Here is a 20,053-nt window from a genome sequence, read left to right as displayed (position 1 = left end):
TTTTTTCGAAATTCGAAAAACTTTCGGGGTTTGTTTTGCTTTTTTATATTTTTTTATTTTTTCGTGGTAAAATCACAGAATTTTGAAAATCAGAGATCGCAGTCTTGTAGCGCCGTCTTTTTTTCTACACGACCACATAAAGAACTTTGAAATTTATTGTTAACTGTAGCTTTTGTGCGCGTTTCAAAAATTGTTTTTTGCTCAATTTTTGCTCGAACATGACCTCAGTTTGACCTCAATAACTCCTGACTTAAAGTGACCTAAGACTTGAAAATTTGTGTGAAGGTGTCAAATTGATGCCCGGTAAGGTACCGAAAATTAGATGGCGCTGCGCGTAGCGGTTTTCTTGATATTAAGGGAGAACCACAGGGGGCATGTTGTCCCCCCCCGGCGGGGCGAGAGTTAACCGAATTACATGAGCAAAAGGGTATCATTTCTTCTCGTGACACTCATATTCATAGCAACGCCCAAAATAACGTTTCAAGCCATCAAGTTAAAAATGGTTTATATTTTGCACAGGGCTGCGGAGTCGATGGATTTTCGGCGACTCCGACTCCGACTCCGACTCCGGCTTTCAAAAACCAGCTCCGACTCCGACTCCGACTCCGGGCAGAATTGTCGACTCCGACCGACTCCAACTCCCGACTCCGACTCCGCAGACCTAGCAGGGCTGCGGAGTCGACAGATTTTCGGTGACTCCGACTCCGACTCCGGCTCGGGTTTCTAAAATCGACTCCGACTCCGACTCCGACTCCGGTCACAACTGTCGACTCCGACCGACTCCGACTCCGACTCCGACTCCGACTCCGCAGCCCTGATTTTGCACGTTTTCAGTTGTCTCACCTAAAAGAGTATTACTTTTTTGGCAGAGTGACTCGAAGGGCTGCGCAGAATTTGACGTTCTTTTGTCGAAAATCGGAGTCGGCAGAACATTCAGAAACCGCGGAATCTACGTAAACCAGGCAAGTGTTCTTCGTCACTACCCATTCAACTCTGAACTCTGAAGGCTGCTTCCCATGAAGCAATAACTTCATGCCTCTGTATGTAGTGCCCGCATCTCTATAGCTGGCTGGTGCTGTACCCAATTTGTTCAGTGTTGATACGAGTGAGCACCTCCGCCAGGCGGTGCGGCGGCCTGTGGTGACGTGCTGCTCTGTGTCCCTCCCACTGTCAGGTGATTATCCAGGCCAACGTGACGGAGGCGGGCACGGGCCTGGTGCTGGGCTCCGACCTTGTCATACCCATCCAGACACCGCGCATCAGCGTCGAAATCGACGAGCGGCCCGGCACCAAGTTCATCAAGCCCGGTCTGGAATACATTGGATTTGTAAGTGCATATTATGATAGCTTATTCATCACTCACATTGTGATGAATGTGCCTAAGGGGTGAAACAGACTCGTTCCGCATTCAGGAAATCGCATGCAAGAACCTATTCAAATACGTTATAATTCTTCCCGCATCAATCGCATGCGGGAGGTGCGTGCGATTGATGGGAGCGTGCTTCCATGTATTTGAATAAGCTCTCGCATGCGATTCCCTGGCTGCGGAAAGAGTCTGTTTCAGGCTTAACCGTATTCCTGGCGGGGGGGGGGCCTCAGGAGCCCCCCTAAGGTTTTTTGGTTATTTCTCCCAAACGCGTTGAGCTAGGAAGCTCAAATTTTCTGACTTTTCCTATAAGGCTTCTACGCAACATGTCTGAAAATTTTGAGTTGATCTGACCTCAGGTCAGGTCACCAGAGGCGGTTTGGTGACCCTACCTCAGAAAAGTTTGCAATCACGCCAGAGCTAGAGTTTTTGACCGATCAATTTCTTCTCTTCAGGCTTTTGTTAGGGTACCAGTATGTGCAATTTGTATATCTCGGAATTTTGATATCGGTGACCTAAAGTCAGGTCAGTTTCGCGACCTCCCAAAAATCAACTCCCTGTTTTTACCACTAAAACGGGTCGGAATGGCCCCATATACCATACATGACTTCATATACGATCAACCTTCACTACCTTGAGGTCTGTTTTGCTGTTGGGCAGCTGTGAGGTCATGTGACGTCATCAAAGGTCACCAAAGGTTTTTGGCCAATAACTCCGTACAGGAACAAGATACAGACGCGTGGATGGTCTCATTGTGTTCAGCTCGTCAAGACGCATCGAATGATATACATGATGACCTCGAGCTCACGTGACCTGAGGTCAACCTTTGACCTTGACCTTTCGAGGTCAACATATATATCATTCGATGCGGATTGACGAGAGGATCACGATGATGCCCTTAGTTTGTTCCTATCTTGACTAATTCGAAAGTTATTCGAGAAAAACTCTCTCCATATCTAACGCCGCCATTTTGACTTTTTCGACCCCTGTGACGTCATCTTTGACCTGACCTGAAAATGACCTTAGTAAAAATTGTAGACCTTGTCCATGCGTATCCGATGCCGTTTACCGCTTGTCGCTATCTTGCTTCGTTCTCGAGATCTCAGGGGGGGGCCGAATCGGCCCCCCTCCCCGCCAGTTTCTTGTCCCGGCGGAGCCCGCCAGGAATAGGGTTAAGAAGGGCTAAGAAAATGTGAACGTGAATTCAGCGGGTGCGACAGTCTGTGGTGCGATTGTGGTATAGGTATTTGCGTAGTCAAGTAGAGCAGACTGTGGAGTGGAGTGGAGCAGACTGTGGAGTATTTTGAAGTCCTGTTAGTAGAAAAGCACAATTCTAACGAATAGTGTTTGTATTGCAGGTGTTGTCTTTCCCTGTTGCCTTTGTCGTGTACTGCACTGCAAGCAACATAGCTTCTGACACCATTCATTGCAGGTCACAGTGAAGGGAGCGGATGGCGACCCGCTCTCCGATGAGACCCTGCAAGTTTGTCACACGGAGTCCTTCATTGACCAAGGAGCGATCAAGCCGATCAAAAAGTCGGAAAATCCGTTTATAGCATACCCGTCGTAAGTAGCATTGAAAGTGAGGACATCCGTTCCCATTTAACCAATCTAGTCATCCGTGATCGTAAAATTGGCTCATATCTTTTTCGCTGTTGTTGTTGTAATCCAGCTTTTGTGTGTGGGATTTATTGCGACGGGTTCCGAACGAAATATCAAATATCGAAAAAGTAAAGCACGAGTCGCAGCATATAGTACTGTATGACCTGGTTTGGCAATGGAACTGTCATTAAAATTTTGCAGCAGCATGCCATTTGGTTTCCGGTTTGGTCAATATACTTTGACAGTGAACAAATGACCTGGTCTGAAACTTTTCAAGTGTTCAGTAAGTATGGAATTAGCTGCCAGCGTCGAAGATATCTTTGGCTTTGAGGATATAATTCATGCCGTATAATGTTTTTTGTCGTATTTGGTAGAACATTTTTTCATCATAATCTTTGTATGTCTTGCTAAATCCAGTGCAAACACATTAACAAAAATGAATATTTGTGAAAAACAGTTACCAGACAGCCAGCAGAGGAGTCAAGCTGGTGAACAAGGACTTCAACAAGCTTCCAATCATTTATCCTGCAATACCATCCAAGACAGACCAAGAATCATGCAATGAGTACAAGAGCAACAAGGACGGTCGCATTCGGTTCCGCATTGCGCCCCAGTCTGCCGGTATCATCTCCAGCAACGTCAATGTGAGTAGACCGGCTGTGGGACCCCACTCAGACCGGCTGTGGGACCCCGCTCAGACCGGCTGTGGGACCTTACTCAGACCGGCTGTGGGACCCCACTCAGACCGGCTGTGGGACCCCGCTCAGACCGGATGGGGCCCGCACCGGCTGTGGGCCCGAGTAGACCGGCTGTGGGTCCGCTCAGACCGGCTGTGGGCCCGAGTAGACCGGCTGTGGGTCCGCTCAGACCGGCTGTGGGACCCCGCTCATACCGGCTGTGGGTCCGCTCAGACCGGCTGTGGGTCCGCTCAGACCGGATGTGGGACCCCAATCAGACCGGCTGTGGGCCCGAGTAGACCCGTTGTGGGACCCTGCTCAGACCGGCTGTGGGACCCCGCTCAGACCGGCTGTGGGACCGCTCAGACCGGCTGTGGTGGCCCGCTTCCAGTCACAGCGGGCCACTATTTCACATCGGATGACCCGTGCGCTCAAACATGAGCGCCCGGGCAAACGTGCGCACGGAATCTCGAGTCCAAAAGCATGTCTTCAGTAATTAAAGACATGATTTTGACAATGAGCCGTCCGAATGTATGCAGCCTCGGATGAGACATTAACGACTGTTCCATTCTGCAGGTGCGGACTCGTCGGTCCGGCCTGTCCGGGAGCGACTACGTGTCGCTCAAGGGATGGTTCTCTCTGACCGACTCGTACATTTCGATCGTGCCCGTGAGGGACCCATACGGTCTGAAGTGTGAGGGTAGCCTCCGACTCACCGTTAAGTCGAACATCAAAGTGCCGCAAATGACGTATTTGGTAAGTGACTCCAAGTGCCCTTAGCTCCTTGCGTTTTGTCTTTTTGTGTCTTCAAGCTTACTCTGTTTCTGTGATTGAATTGACGAAACCTATAGGCTGCACGCCTTGCATAAAACCGTACCTACTGGTGTTTGGACTTTGGTTACCTGTTTGGGTACGGCATTAAGTGTAAGTAACCACGGATTAACCAGGGCCCAATCTTACCAATGCCGTAAATAGGATTTGGCAGCACTGGCCGGAGTTTAGGCACTGATATCAAATATATCCTTTTTATTTACACCCAGCTTATCTTGTCCAATGATTTTGATAGCGTTAATGATCATGAATGTTGCCTAAACGAATGGATAAGTTAATGTGGAATAGTTCTGAATGTTACCAAATGCCGTGAATGCGCATTCACGGCATTTGGTAAGATTGGGCCCAGGATATGTACGTACCTGCTACGCGCTGATAGTGCAATCTGTTTACATGATCAGTAATCGTACGCTAACCATCCTAGACCGTCATCGGGTACGTTATGTCACTCTCGTCGTGTTTTGTGTAGCATGTTCATTTTCAGTTAGGTCATCCCATATTCCAATAAATATCTGATAATGCCGCCTAACTGACCATTTCCTCCGCCGCGCAGGTCATGACCCGAGGTCAGATTCATACCTCTGGTAAGGTGGCACGCGACGGATCCATCGAAATCAAGCTGAATTTCAGAGTGTCGCCTTCTTTCAAAGTGCTCGTCTACTACGTCAACGGCCTGGGTGAAACAATCGCCGATTCAAAGACGTACAGCGTCGCTAACTGCTTCCAAAACCAAGTACGGGAGCATAGAGGGGTTCCGGACAAAATATCGGAAAGCAAAATATCGAATAGCAAAATATTGAAGACAAATTATCGAAGTGGCAGAATATCGAAAGCAAAATATCGAATGCGCAAAATAACGAAATCGCAAAATATCGAACCGCAAAATATCGACATTGCAAAATATTGACATCGCAAAATATCGAATTGCATAATATCGAATTGCAAAATATCGAACTCGCAAAATATTGAATAGCATAATATCGAAAGCAAAATATCGAAACGTGAAATATCGAAAGACAAAATATTGAAAGACAAAATATCGAAAGACAAAACATCGAAAGACAAAATATCGAAAGACAAAATATCGAAAAGGCAAAATATCGAACGCAGAATATCGAAAAGACAAAAAATCGAACGCAAAATATCGAAAAGACAAAATATCGAAAGACAAAATATCGAGAAGGCAAAATATGGAACGCAGAATATCGAAAAGACAAAATATCGAACGCAAAATATCGAAAAGACAAAATATCGAACGCAAAATATCGAACAGACAAAATATCGAACGCAAAATATCGGAAAGGCAGAATATCGAACGCAGACTATCGAAAAGGCAAAATATCGAACGCAAAATATCGAAATGACAAAATAACGAACGCAAAGCGTCGAAAAGGTAAAATATCGACTTGAAATGGCCCTCTGCGGACTCCTTAGAGCTCTATCGAACTCTGTCAAAATTAACGGTTTCGCTCGACAGATCTTCCGGGGCTATCAAACTTAGGCAGATCCAATCCAGAGTTTTGGGAGGGGCAAACCATCACAATTTAGGTATTGTTTCTTTTCATGCACTGCCATAGACGTAATGTTAAAAATGATGTCCTTTGTGGAGGGCAATTACCCTATTTGCCCTACCCTGGATCCGCCACTGCTAGCAAACACCGTTTGAGTTTTGAAAATCGGTCCAGTAGCTTCGGAGATAGGAGGGCGGGGGGGCTCCAAATAGCCCCCCCCCCCAGTCAGTTGTGTTATGGAATATACGCTCCAGGGGCCTACCTGCCTCTAAGACCCCACACATACAGCGTACACACACACATACTGGCTCTTTAGGCTAAACATCGGCTCCTGGTGGCCATCCCAGCTTTGGAGGGTCTCCATACAGGCTTTTTTGGGTCCGATGCCAGTCTCTGAGAGCCATCAAAAGCCTTTCGAGCCTACGAGTATACTGCTTTCTGAAACCCTTCAGCAACTTCTGAGGGACCGACCTGGTCGGAGGGCTCATTCGGTCTGGGGAGTCATGTAGGTCTCTGGAGGAGCCTCTAAGGGGTCGGTATCCAAGGGGTTTTTAAACACGGTCTTCTAAGAACGGTCTCGTAGGGCCCTTAATGGTCCACTGCGGATCCAGAAAAGTGGGTTGAGATGCTGAGGGTGGTGGCTAGACTAAAACAAGATAAGATGATAAAAACTAGCTGCATTTGCTTCGTTATGCTTTATTTGAGATAGGTACACTGTAATTTCAAATATTTTGCAGAACTTGTGTGTTTGAGGATAGTTTTCCAAAATCTTCGTTTTTCATAAAGCAATAATAATCACTCTAAAAAATATCGGGGGGGGGGGGGGGCGAAACTTCCAGAGGGGCCCCTTGAGAAAACTTTGCACCCCATCCGAAATTACCTTCCGCCGCCACTGCTGAGATCTACAAAAAATATCAGAGTTTTCCTAGTCTGTCATGGACCCGCTGATTGCTCTTTGAGGCCTACATATAACGGAGGGCCCAATGAGTTCGACAGAGCTCTAAGGAGTCTGCAGAGGGCCATTTCAAGTCGATATTTTACCTTTTCGACACTTTGCGTTCGTTATTTTGTCTTTCCGACATTTTGCGTTCGATATTTTGCGTTTTCGATATTTGCGTTCGATTTTTTGCCTTTTCGATATTTTGCGTTAGATACCTATTTTGTCTGTTCGATATTTTGCGTTCGATATTTTGCCTTTTCGATATTCTGCGTTCGATATTCTGCCTTTTCGATATTTTGCGTTCGATATTTTGCGTTCGATATTCTGCGTTCGATATTTTGCCTTTTCGATATTTTGTCTTTCGATATTTTGTCTTTCAATGTTTTGTCTTTCGATATTTTGTCTTTCGATATTTTGTCTTTCAATATTTTGTCTTTCGATATTTTGTCTTTCGATATTTTGTCTTTCGATATTTTGTCTTTCGATATTTTGTCTTTCGATATGTTGCGTTTCGATATTTTGCGTTTCGATAGTTTGCGTTTCGATATTTTGCTTTCGATATTATGCTATTCGATATTTTGCGATTTCGATATTTTTCAATTCGATATTTTGCGATTCGATATTTTGCGATTTCGATATTTTGCGATTTCGATATTTTGCAATTCGATATTTTGCGATTTCGATATTTTGCAATTTCGATAATTTGCGGCTTCGATATTTTGCTTTCGATAATTTGCGTTCGATATTTTGCGCTTCGATATTTTGCGTTTCGATATTTTGTCATGAAGCAGCATAGAGCTACGTCACTTAGATTTCGTTGAAAATGAACGCGTGGATAGTAGACATATTTTGATATAGACGCTCAAGTCATCCAAATATATACACTGAGAAAAAAGTTTCTCCATTTCCGGTCTCAGAGACCAGTTTTCGGGCTAATGTCCGCTATTCATTATTCAAAACTGACCACACATTTTGAGAATACTTTCTGAGCAACGCCATTGATCGCAGAAACAGATCTCAGTCAGTACCCATTATCGGTGTCAAGTTTTTAAAATTAATCTCACTATGAAACCAGTTTTCAGCCGGATCCCCAATTTCGATCTCACTTGAATCCAGTATTCGGGCTAAAAGTACATGAGCCCTAAAAGGAAGCCTTGCTGAAACCATTTTTAAAATCAGACACATTTGAGGCTTGTTTCAGCACTCAATTGAGTCTTTATTCAAAAATGTTCTCAAAGTGTTTTCTGAGTGTACCTTACTATTGTTCTTTTCACCATTAATTGTCCAATTTTTGACACAATCATGAATATCCACTCTATGCTGTTCCAATACTATATTCAGTGGCGCGGGAACCGGGGGGGCTAGGGGGGGCTGAGCCCCTCCAACTTTTCGGCTGGGGGGGCTCGTAATGTATTTGAGCCCCCCCCCCCCAGCTGGAGGAATCGAAATCGGAAATCTACCAACACAAATTCATAGATTCATACATAGGTGCGGAAACCGGGGGAGAGGGCAGTGGGGGAAGCTTGCCCTCACAACTCTGGGGCCGTGGGGGCGGTGCCTAACAATTCTTCATGAGGCCAGGAACCGTTGGGGCAGCTTGTCCTCCCCAAATTAGGGGTTGTGAGTCACAAAGGAAGAAAGCATGTGAGTGAAAAATCTACCTATTTTCTGACTCGGCAACTTATTTGGGAGCTTAAAACCTTTATTCCAGGCTGCCAAAACGGTAGTTTCATCACTCAGCTGAGACGGAATACCTCACTTTTTTTGCAAATATTTTCTTCTTTTTTTCGTTGAAAAGGCCAAGGTCTGAAAAACAAGTGGCCTAAAACCGATGAGAAAACTAGATTTGGGGGTACCCTAGGTTGATCTTTATGATGGTTCAGCCCCCCCAGTCTGGAAGAAGTTCCCGCGCCACTGACTATATTTGCATTGCTCCTTTACGTATTTTATGCTACGTCACTTGAGTGCTGTCGTGCCTATATTCTGTTGCGCTACTCGACCGCTGTCCTATGCATGACCCAGCTGATGGTGTGCTCAGGTGAAGGTATCCTGGGACCAGGAGAAGGTCGAGCCGGGCGATCCGGCAGTGCTCACCATTCGGGGAGCGCGCAACTCGCTCTGCGGCATCTGTGAGTACTGAACAGCGAGGAGGTCAGTACAGACATTGAGTACCACCAAACGCCACTGAGGAATTCATTACAGCCACTGACTAATGTTCCGTTGCTGCAGCTGCCGCGGTCGACTATATAGCCCAGCCCGCCGGCCGCCTGGCTAAGCTAAAAGAAATTGTATGCTAAGTGGAAAATTTTTGCATGGCTGTCGCTTATAATTACTAGCATCATGAGACCATATCACGCGCACTGCAGGGGGGGGTTGTTTTCAACCCCCCCCCCTGTGGTTTTTCGCAAATCGCGAGAAAACGGCGGCGCTACGCGCCGCCAAATTTTGCATACCTGTTCTCCCAGCTTTTGCACACCTTGAGTAAAAATTTTGACCCCAGGTGACCTATGGTCAGGTCACCAGGTCAGGTCAAGTGACCCTACCTCGAAACGTAAATTTCGAAGTTTGCAATCCCACCAAGCCCACAGTTGTTGAGATATGATCTTGAAACCCACAGGAAATAGTAAAGTCATCACGAGCTACAACTTGTATATCTCGGAATTTTTATATCGATGACCTAAGGTCAGGTCATTTTTGCGACCGGCCCATTATAAGTCAACGGGAGAAATTTCAACTTACTCTGAATGCCATCCTATGACTTCAATACGCTCAGGATCATAGTATTACAGGTCCCTGTTGGTGATTTCACCGAAACATATCACTTATGACCTTTGGAAGGTGATCTCCAGGTCATCTTAGGTCACCTGAGGTCACCAGCGGTTTTTCTTCAATAACTGAGATTGAATAGAGATAGAGACTCCGTTCGACGGTTATCGTGTTTTCTCGTCAATGCGGATCGAATGATATGCAACATGACCTATTTCGGTCAGGTCATGACCTTGACCTGAGGTCAAATTTTCAACTTGACCGTTCGAGGTCATATTATATATCATTCGATGCGCCTTGACGAGCTAAGAACGATGGCGTTCGAATCGATCCTCTGTCTTGTGTGCAAGACAAGTTATTCAAGAAAAACTACCGCGAAATTCCTGTTGTGAAAATCGTAACATTTTGTCTTCGGTGACCTCTGGTGACCTCGTTTTTGACCTGAGACAAAATGACCTAGTATTTCCTCTAAATAACATCTCCACCTATCTAACGCCGTTTACCGTTTGTCGCTACGTTGCGCCGTTTTCGAGATCTCAGGGGGTGTTGTTTTCAACCCCCCCCCCCCTGCAGTTCGTATTCGGCTCAGACCCGCTGCAGTGCGCGTGATATGCAATGCAGGCACTTTGACTCCGGGGAGGCTCACGTTATTTTCCTTCTGTTGTCAGCCGTTGTCGATCGCAGCGTCGAATTGCTCAGCGACAAGAACAAACTAACTGCTAAGAAGGTGTTCGAGAAGCTGCAAAAATTCGTCATCGGCGAGTACCAGTATCCTAGGCTTGTAGAATCTGATTCTAGCTATTGTAAGCGGAAACCACGACATGCAAGGCCAGGCCATGGAGATATCTTTGGCTTCCCTAACGAGTTCCAGTTGGAAGACGGAATCGCCGACAGGGAACGGTGAGGATGATCCCTTCGTCTATGTGTCTGTTTCTTTGAAGACTCGTCTGTCTGTCTTTGCCTGTTTCTGCCTGTCTTCCTGTGGGATTTACCGTAAACCGGGGTGAGTTGATATGGGGTGGTGAGTTGATATAAATTGCTCGAAAAATGTTAAAATGTGTGCTGCTCATCCATTTGTAAACCAATTTTTAGTTTTATTTTTCTGTGAAGTGAAGCAACCAATAAGTGATGCATATAGCTGAGAAAGGCATGCATGTGGTGCAGTGCCTTCTTAACACATTACTTTTTTCAAAGTCCTTTTTTTCTTCTGATTTTGAAACTAAGGAAAAGTCCCCACCCTACAGCAAAGACGGTGGATATTCATGGAACAACATGCACTGGGAAAGTACCTACCATCAATTTACTGTTGATCCCAGGTAGTTTTGGGTTTCACCTATAACAACGCTTTTTTATAATTTTAAGAAAAGTGACAGGTGGTGAGTTGATATGCCATCAAGTGGTGAGTTGATATGTATGATAAAAGCTGATACTAGGCTGGTATGCATGCAAATTAGCACGAAATATGGGTCTGCAAGTAAGACAAAGTCAATTAGACCAACTCTTCTCCTTTTCTCTCCCCACATCATTCCATCAACCCCCAAAAGCTTTAGTTTTTTTTTTTTCTGAATGCTTGAGACGAGGCCTGTTAGTATCACTGATGTTAGTTGTCGGACTTTCGTTCCCGTCTTGAGATGAGATGTTAGTTTCACAACGTTTCAGCAAGTAACTTCTCCGGCCACCGGCAAATCTGCCTCGATAGTGGCGTGGTTAGAACCGTGGACCATCACCGGGGAAACCCGAGTTCGATTCCCGCTGACTACAGGAGCTTTCGAACGGTTGGACGCGTACGGCGCAACGCCACCAACATCCAGGTCCTTCTGAGGGTCTAAGAACACCTGACGAGTGACGACGGCCGGAGAGTAACTGGCCGAAACGTTTGAAACTAACATCTCAATTATCAACTCAAGACGGGGACGAAGGTCCGACAACTAATATCAGTGACCCCAAAGTTTTTTTTTTTTCTGTGGACATACCTAACATGCAAAAGGCACAGCACAACTCCCTGTCAAGTCCCAAGATGGCTCCCTACAAGCTACAAAGGAACACTATAGAACACCTATATAGGGGAAGCGGGGGTAACACCGCCCCCCTAAGCTTTTCGCCAAAATGAGAGAATATGTGTGAAGTCTCTTGGTAGTTATTGTTTTGGTTACAATATTTAAACATTTTCTCACGTGTTTTAGGTACTTATTTTGCATGCTCCTAAAAGGTTTTCATGTATCACGACTTTTAAAAATACCTTGCATATTTGCTGCCTACAAATTGTGTGGGTAACCCCGCCACCGGTGTTGATGTTAACCCAACCCATTCCTACGAAAGCTTTTAATTGTTCAGAGATCGTGTGCGATGAGTTTCCTGTCGGTAAGTGGTAATTTTCGCAAATAATCGGTAATGGACACCTAAATAGGTATCAGTATAGGTTCATCAGCTGTTTGCCAGTTTTATACAGCTGGCAAGTGCTTGGTCGGGATGCATGAAAAATATAAAGTAAAAAATCAAATAAGCTGCTTATTCCCGACTTAGGAACATCTACGAACATAAATAAAGCGTGTCTTTGGAGTTTCATCACATCACGCAACAAACAGGAAACACCGCAACCTCAATTGGGGTAACACCGCCACGGGGTGGCGGTGTTCCCCAATAAGTGATCACAAGCAAAAATCGCCAGCGGTAAGAATGTACTACACGGTTCAAGCAAACTTATCTTACTGGACAAAGCCGATCAGTTATTTTTCGATGTAATCAAGTAAATCAAAATGAGTCTCTACTTAAAGACATTCAAAAGTGCTCCCAACTCATCGAATTTTTACAAGAGAATGTGCATTTTTCTTTAAATGCCCACATTGAGCTTCGATTACACTGAAACACCGGAACACAAATCAGAAGACGCTTACCTGCGTGCGGTCAATAGGAAATAACGGATTTTTACACTTCACATTTCATACTTTCGCCGCCAGATGGGGTGGCGGTGTTTCCCACAGCGGCGGTGTTACCCCCGCTTCCCCTACATACTATATGCATACAGATTAAAAAAAAATGTTATAATTATTCGTGGTTTCGAAAATGACAGAACTGTCGTTTCTGTATGGCTAACAGCGCGGGAATTCTGATCTCGTGAAACTGATGAGTTTTCCTGCTTGGCAGTTGCCAACCGAAAATGAGTGACAAAATGAAATGGAACAAACAATAGAAAGAAATTGACTGGTGTTTTAGCCCTCGCCCGTATTCGTGTTTTGCCAGCGTTTAACGTATAGGGGGGGGGGGGGGATCCGGTGGAATCCCATCGTCGTTTGGCCCCTGGTGGAGCTAGAGCTTCGAGGAAAAAACGAGCGTGTTGCCCGAGACGCGAGGAAGCCGATGATAACCAACTTTAAGGTCCTAGGTCATTGGTTAACCTTCCAGGCCAGGTCAATTACCCAAAAGTCGGGAAAATAAGGGGTTATTTGAAGTTCGTACAGCGAGGTTATTATTTTTTGGCTGTTGCTGATTACGAATGTCATGTTTGTTTTGATCACATGTGTCTTCGTACATTTAGGCCAGGTCAGGTCAGGTCAGGTCAACCAGTAGGTGTCCTGCCGGCTATCCATAGGGAGTGTCAAGTGTCAACTACCACTGACGGTGTCGTAACATGTTACGAAGGCACCAAAACTACTTCGTAAATGATCAAATGCATGTTAAATTCGACATCGGCCCGAAAAAAACTACCCTATAGAAACATGTAAAACTCCAAAAGTGAGCCGAGGTCACCAAAGGTCAATGACCTGACCTGACCTTCAGGTGACCTTGGCAGTTGACACCCACAATACTGCATGGGACCAACATCATTTACATGTTTGGACGTTACAATCACAAAAAGACTGGAAATGCGCGGATAATGTGAGCCGACTACGCCAAATCGCGATTCCGGCCAAGCATGGTCTCGAGAATCAGGTCACAAGTCAAAAACCATTTGAGACAGGGTCATGAAATCTTTAGAACAAGTGTAAAATTGATAAACTCGAGAGGCACTGAAAGTTTCGTCGCGATCGGCCGCTTTTTGCGCGAGTTATGTGCGAAAAGCCGAGGATGTCCGTTCGCCCGCCTATAAGTGCGAGGGTTAATTTTGGCTTTTGATGCCGAATTCTGTTTTATGTCGCTTATTTCACCTGATAGAATACAGTCCGAATTAGATTCGCTTCACTTCACTTCATAAATATTTTGTTGACTACCAGTCCACAAAAGCTCAGAAGTATATGTATTCTTTCATTTCAATCCATTATTTCTGTCAGAGGCATATCAACCTTGACCCGCAACTAACAATGTGTTTTAATTACAAGAAAATACACTTTAATTCCAAAATATATTGCCAGTTTTGATACTGTTGGCTTGAGGACACGTGACTAGCCAAGTTCAGAATGTTCTAAGTAAAACTAAGTATCATAAAGCGAAAAAATGATGCTGCTAAAATTAAGCCATTTTGATAGCGCTGTGTTGGACACATGATTGCGTTTTCATGAATGTGAGGTCTGCTGCCAAACTACTATCATTTTTCTAATGGTTTCTTTCAGGATGTGTTCTCTCATCCTTTTTTTAAACACTGGCATTTTATCAACTCACCTCTGAGCTTCTTTAGCCGAGAAATTTTGAAAAATCCAAAATCATATCAACTCACCCCCTGGGGGGTGGTGAGTTGATATGAACTTTGGCGTTTTAAAAAAGGGGCTTAATATATACATTTTTTATTCATTTTTGCTGATTGCCTCCCCAAGGCATGTGCCATGAAACTGGCACAAAAAGAATTCCGTAAATGAACGTGGCTTTTAAAGAAATCTAGAATAACCTCAAAATCCATATCAACTCACCCCGGTTTACGGTACCCTTGATATTATTTCACCGGGCTCTTACATCCAAGGTCAGGCCATTTTCGATGAATGGCGCAAATGCAATTATTGGCGCATTAGTGAAGATTAGCATGTACATACCTTGCCCATTTTAAAGTAAGGTTCATTGTGCGATACCCTTCGGCTGTGATTCATTCGAGAAGCCATCTAGCGTAGATTTAGTACGCCCATACAATATATATATATATATATATATATATATATATATATATATATATATATATATATATATATATATATATATTGTAATGTGTATACACGTTACACAATACACATGTATTGTAAGCGGACAACTCGATACATGTGCATTGTGCACTGCAGTGACTCAAGTCGATCGCCTTTCATAGATTACGGCGCTTTGGAGATAGCCATAGATATCAAATGTCCATAGACCACTTCATAGGTTCGTGACGATCTATGCGACGATCTATCTTTCTATCTTCACCTCTGTTGCACGGCTCATTATGTTATATGTGCGTGATAAACAGTGCAATTCTGATTAAGGCACAATGCTCAATTACCTGTTCCAGAGTGCCCCCCTCAAACAGCCGTAATGCTAGACGCATACGGCCAATACCACGACCAACCCCCGACGGTTACTGGTACAGAACACGGCAAGATGACTCCATCAAGGCCTTCGAGGTAAGGTCTCTCTCTCTCTCTCTCTCTCTCTCTCTCTCTCTCTCTCTCTCTCTCTCTCTCTCTCTCTCTCTCTCTCTCTCTCTCTCTCGCTCTCGCTCTCGCTCTCTCTCCCTCTCTCTCTCTCTTCTTTCTCTTTCTCTCTCTCTCTCTCTCTCTCTCTCTCTCTCTCTCTCTCTCTCTCTCTCTCTCTCTCTCTCTCTCTCTCTCACTCTATCTTTCTCACTTCTCCCTTGCTGCGTACATAACTTGTATCTCTCTCGCTTTTGCTCCGTCCTTCTTGTTCATTTCATTACAGTAGCACATAATTTTTAAGGTCCCGGTAAATGTAAGAATTGAGCGTGTTTTTGGTTAGAGCAATAGTGAACGAAGAAACTGAAGGCTTTCGAAACTGAAGTAGGTAAATAAGGCTAAAATATGTTGACCAAAGAACAAATGATTTTTTTAGTTAATCTGAGTTTATTGTCACGTAGCTTAACTAGGTCGGTGCAGTCAGAGAAACCTTCCGCCTTTTAACCCGCGCCCGGCTGGGGGTCCTGGATTTCCACGCCCTGCTGGGGGGGGGTGTTTGAACACCCCCCTTGTAACTCGGCTCCTGGGCCACGTAGCGATACGCAGAAGGCGGCGTTCGAAAGAGCGTCAAAAATAATGACGAAATCACTTCGGTCAATTTTTTGGTCAGGTCAAAGGTCAGGTCACCAGAGGTCATTGAAGGCAAAATTTCGCCGATTTCTAGGTCGAATGTCGAAAATTTCCAAGAAGCCAACGCATAACTCGGGAACCAATAGAGCTACAGCGCTGCGGAAAAGCGCATTCGATAGCCCTATTAACGCCCTTTCTGAGTAATTCTCTCAGATTTGACCTAACGTCAACGGTTTTGCCTGCAGGGGGCAAAAACTGCAAAAATAGCCGATTTTTTCGAAAACAGTTTTTCTGCAATAACTTTTGACCCAAGCCTTGTACGAGCTTACTTTTACCGGCATCGTGTTCCTCTCGTCAAGACGCATCGAATGAACTATAACTTGACCTTGAAAGGTCAACTTGAAAATTTGACCTCAGGTCAAGGTCATGACCTGACCGGAAAGGGTCATGTTGCATATCAGTCGATCCGTATCGGCGAGCTGAACACATCTAAGGCGTTTTCATCGCTCTAGCATGCCTCTATCAAAAGTTATTTGCGAAAAAACTGTTAGATACCATTCGTGACCTAAGATGACCTCAGGGCATAAACAAGGGTCACGGACACCATTTTCATGTTCAGTGTGTCTAAACCACTTGTAATTCGGTGTTTGGGAGTGTTTATAATGTCTTTCGTCCAAAAGAGGCGCATTTCAATTTTCTCCCATTGACTTATAATGGGGAGGTCGCAAAATTGACCTGACCTTAGGTCATAGATAGCAAAATTCTGAGATATAAATTTTGTACATGCTATTTCTCTTAGCAATCGCTGAAAGTTTCAAAGCGATCAGTCACTCGGTGTAGCTATGACAAACATTGAAAGTTTTTATGAGGTGAGGTCACTTCAAGTGACCTGGTGACCTGACCTTGAATGACCTTGGTCTGAAATTTTCACAACATGTGTAGAATTGATGTATGATAAGGTGTACCAAAAACGGCGGCGCTCCGCGCCGCCGTTTTTTAGATATTCGCGAAAAACCACAAGGGGGGGGTGTTCAAACACCCCCCCCCCCAGCAGGGCGCGGGTTAAATGCCTACTTAGGAACGGAAATCGTATTCAGAGTTTGCAGACGTCATGGATGCAACCATATGCTTTAAGTCTTTGAGGTCATTTTTGTGAGCTTCGAGCAGGAGCTATCGATTCCACTGTCCGTAAGCCCACGGGCGTAGGAACGTCATGAAAAGTGGGTGGGCCACCCTGTCAAGGGGCCTCCTTTTCCAGGGGGCCTCCTATTTTCAGGGGCCTCCAACTTTTGCCTCGTCCTGCTGGCTGCTTTCAAGTAGGTATGACCTCCAAATATAGCTTCTGAGATCGAGCAGATGTACCCAGGGGCGTAACCGCTTAAGCGAACAGTGCGGAAAGTCCGCACCATTTTTAAAGCTTATTCCCCCTCCGATTTTTTTTTTTAGAATCTATTTGCCGCAAACGGCGCATGACCCCTGAAAGGCTGAAAACCCTTACACAAATGTCTTCCTCGTTACCCATGTGCCCCCATTAGCTTCATAAGCGCCCTCTTTGGCATATAAGCGCCCTATGTATAGGTAGTCATCAGAGACATCCCTATATGTCCCACAGTCACCCCGTTGTCGCATACAATGTGCGCTTATCATAGGCGTCTCTCTTTTATGGACACTTGAAGGCGCCTCTCTTTGCCATGCCGGCGCCCCTGTTTCTTATGAATGCACCCGCCATGGCATTGATCAATTGCAATTTGCAGACCTCTATTGCGTGTGGACGCCCATATATGTAGGCCTCAGAGGCGCCCCTCTTTCGTATTGAGGCGCCCCTATGGGCTTCTTAGGCGCCCCTCTATTGCACGTAGGTGCCATACGTCTCAGAACCGCTCCCCTTTGGCATGAAGACGCCCATCTTTCGTACGGAGGAGCCGCTGTGGTTCTTAGAGACGGCATGGTGCTCCCAGACGCAGATGGGGCTCTCGGAGTCGACAGTGTGGGACCTTCAGTCGCTGATGGGTGCCCGCCAGATGTGGACCCTCGGAGACGCCGGTATGGGGCCCTAAGAGATGCCGGTATGTGTCCCTTAGAGACACCGGTGTGGAACCCTCAGATACTTCAGTGTGAAGCCCTTACAATTGCTGGTGTGGAGCTATGAATGCGCTGGCTTAATTAAATCCCTCAGAGGCCGGTACATGGACATAAGAGCTCAGTGAGAGCTTGTGTGGTACCTTCAGTGGCCTTGTGGAGCTGTTAGACATCAACATGGTGCTCTCAGGAGCCGGTGAGTCCTCTGAGTCACCGGTGTGGGGCCTTCAGAGCTCCGAGATACTGGTGTGGGGCCCTCAGAGGTGTCGGTGTGGGTCCTTCAGATGTACCTATAGAGCCTTGAGATGCACAGGTGTGGTGGCCCACAGAGGCGCCGGTGTGGGGCCTCCAGAGCCACCGATATAGGGCCCTAAGAGACACTAGTATGACCCTCAAAGGCGCCGCTGTGTGGCGCTCATAAACACTGGTGTGGAGCCATCACAGGCGGGTGGAGCCGTTAGAGGCCGGAAAGGGCCCTTAGATGCCTACAAGGAGCCTTCATAAGCCGGCGTGGCACCCTTATGGGGATAAGCGTGTCTACTTAGGAGCCCTTGAGGTGCTCTCATGAGCTCTGTGGGGCCCTACCGAGCCGAAATATGGCCACGTCCAGTTGCCGCCGCATGGCTCTTCGGACTATCATTCTCAGGGGCCTCATCTGCCTAGTTTGAATAGAAGGGCCTCTCAGACCATCAGTCTCATGGGCCTCCTCTGGCTAGTATAAATAGAAGGGCCTGTTAGACCATCAGTCCTAGGGGCCTCCTCTGGTTAGTGTAAATAGAAGAGCCTCTCAGACCATTAATCTCAGGGGGCTCCTGTGGACAGTATAAATAAAAGGGCCTCTCAGACCATCAGTCTCGGGAGCCTCCCTAGAAAAGTGTAAATGTGGATAGAGGGCCCCCTCAGATTCATTAGGAGTGGACCTCTCTGACTATCAGTCTCAGGGGCCTCTTGTGGCCAGTATGAATATAAGAGCCTCTCCGACCATCGGTCTCAGGGGCCTCTTCTGAGTTCTGACTAGTGTGGATAGAGGGCCCTCCCAGACCACCGGTTTCAGGGGCCTCCAGTGGCCAGTTATATGAACAGAAGGGCCTCACAGCCATCAACTTCTGGGGCCTCTTCTGACTGGTGTGAATATGAGGGCCTCTCATACTATCAGTCTCAGGGGCCTCCTCTGCCTAGTGTGAATATAAGGGCTTCCCAGGCCATCAGTCTCAGGGGACTCTCCTGACTGGTGCCGGATTGAGGGACCTCCCAGACCGAAAGTTTTGGGGGTCTCCTGTGGCCAGTATCAATAGAGGGGCCTCTCAGTCCATCAGTCTCATGGGCCTCTTCTGCCTGGTGTGATTATAAGGGCCTCTCAGGTCATCAGTCTCAGGGGCCTCCTCTGACTACAGTGTAGATGGATAGGCCTCCCATACCATCAGTCTCAGGGGCCTCTTCTGGCTATTGAGGATAGAGGGGCCTCCTCTGACTAGTGAGGGTAGGGGGCCTCGGCTAGACCACCAGTGTCAGGGGCCTTTTCTGACTAGTGTGGATGGAGGGGCCTCCCAGTCTCAGACCTCTGACTAGTGTGGATAGAGGGGCCTCCAAGACCGCCAGTGTCAGGGGCCTCCCCAGACCAGTGTGGATATTGGGGCCTCCTCAGATCCACTAGGGCCTCTCAGGCCATCAGTCTCAGGGGCTTCGACTGACAAGTATGAACAGAGGGCCTCCTTGGATCCATCACGGCCCCCTTGGAGTCCGTGCGTGGGGATTCGTGGAACTTATTTTTACCGAGTCTGTTTATTCTTGAAGGTGACGACGTCCTCTCAAATCGAGACGAGGGGCCTCGAGTAAAAAGTGGGTGGGCCAAAACACATGGTTGGCCCCCCCACCTCGAAAAGTGGGTGGGCACTTGCCCACCTGGCCCCCCCTGTTCCTACGCCTATGCGTAAGCCTCATCGTGCAGAAATCCCATAATCTTACATTTGACCTGACCTCGACCCGAAAGTTGACCTCAGTCTTAAAATCTTGAGTGCTTTAGGAAGGTCTCGTAAATGCCTTTCGAACGCCACCTCGCGGGGTTCGATACGGCCATTGGTTCTCAGATAGCAGGGGGGGGGTCGGATCCGACCCCTCCC

At 46.4% G+C, this 20,053-nt stretch overlaps 1 protein-coding gene across 2 annotated transcripts in view; it reads left to right on the top strand.

Annotated features, from left to right (window-relative positions):
- The window catches only part of LOC122385358 (alpha-2-macroglobulin-like), a 55,570-nt gene that overhangs the window by 16,956 nt on the left and 18,561 nt on the right, over nucleotides 1-20,053 (top strand). For both annotated transcript variants that reach the window (XM_043373580.1, XM_043373579.1), the window contains exons 8-16: nucleotides 870-962; nucleotides 1,175-1,327; nucleotides 2,799-2,932; nucleotides 3,426-3,612; nucleotides 4,222-4,401; nucleotides 5,030-5,209; nucleotides 8,966-9,056; nucleotides 10,362-10,593; nucleotides 15,104-15,215. In XM_043373580.1, coding sequence (XP_043229515.1) covers nucleotides 870-962; nucleotides 1,175-1,327; nucleotides 2,799-2,932; nucleotides 3,426-3,612; nucleotides 4,222-4,401; nucleotides 5,030-5,209; nucleotides 8,966-9,056; nucleotides 10,362-10,593; nucleotides 15,104-15,215 — 1,362 coding nt within the window. The remainder of the gene's footprint in view (nucleotides 1-869; nucleotides 963-1,174; nucleotides 1,328-2,798; nucleotides 2,933-3,425; nucleotides 3,613-4,221; nucleotides 4,402-5,029; nucleotides 5,210-8,965; nucleotides 9,057-10,361; nucleotides 10,594-15,103; nucleotides 15,216-20,053) is intronic.

Source organism: Amphibalanus amphitrite, unplaced genomic scaffold, assembly GCF_019059575.1.
Source record: "Amphibalanus amphitrite isolate SeventyFive unplaced genomic scaffold, NRLGWU_Aamphi_draft 000215F_arrow, whole genome shotgun sequence".
Classification (NCBI taxonomy): domain Eukaryota; kingdom Metazoa; phylum Arthropoda; class Thecostraca; order Balanomorpha; family Balanidae; genus Amphibalanus; species Amphibalanus amphitrite.
The sequence above is the reverse complement of the archived record's forward strand: the minus strand, read 5'-3'. Positions and strand labels throughout refer to the sequence as shown.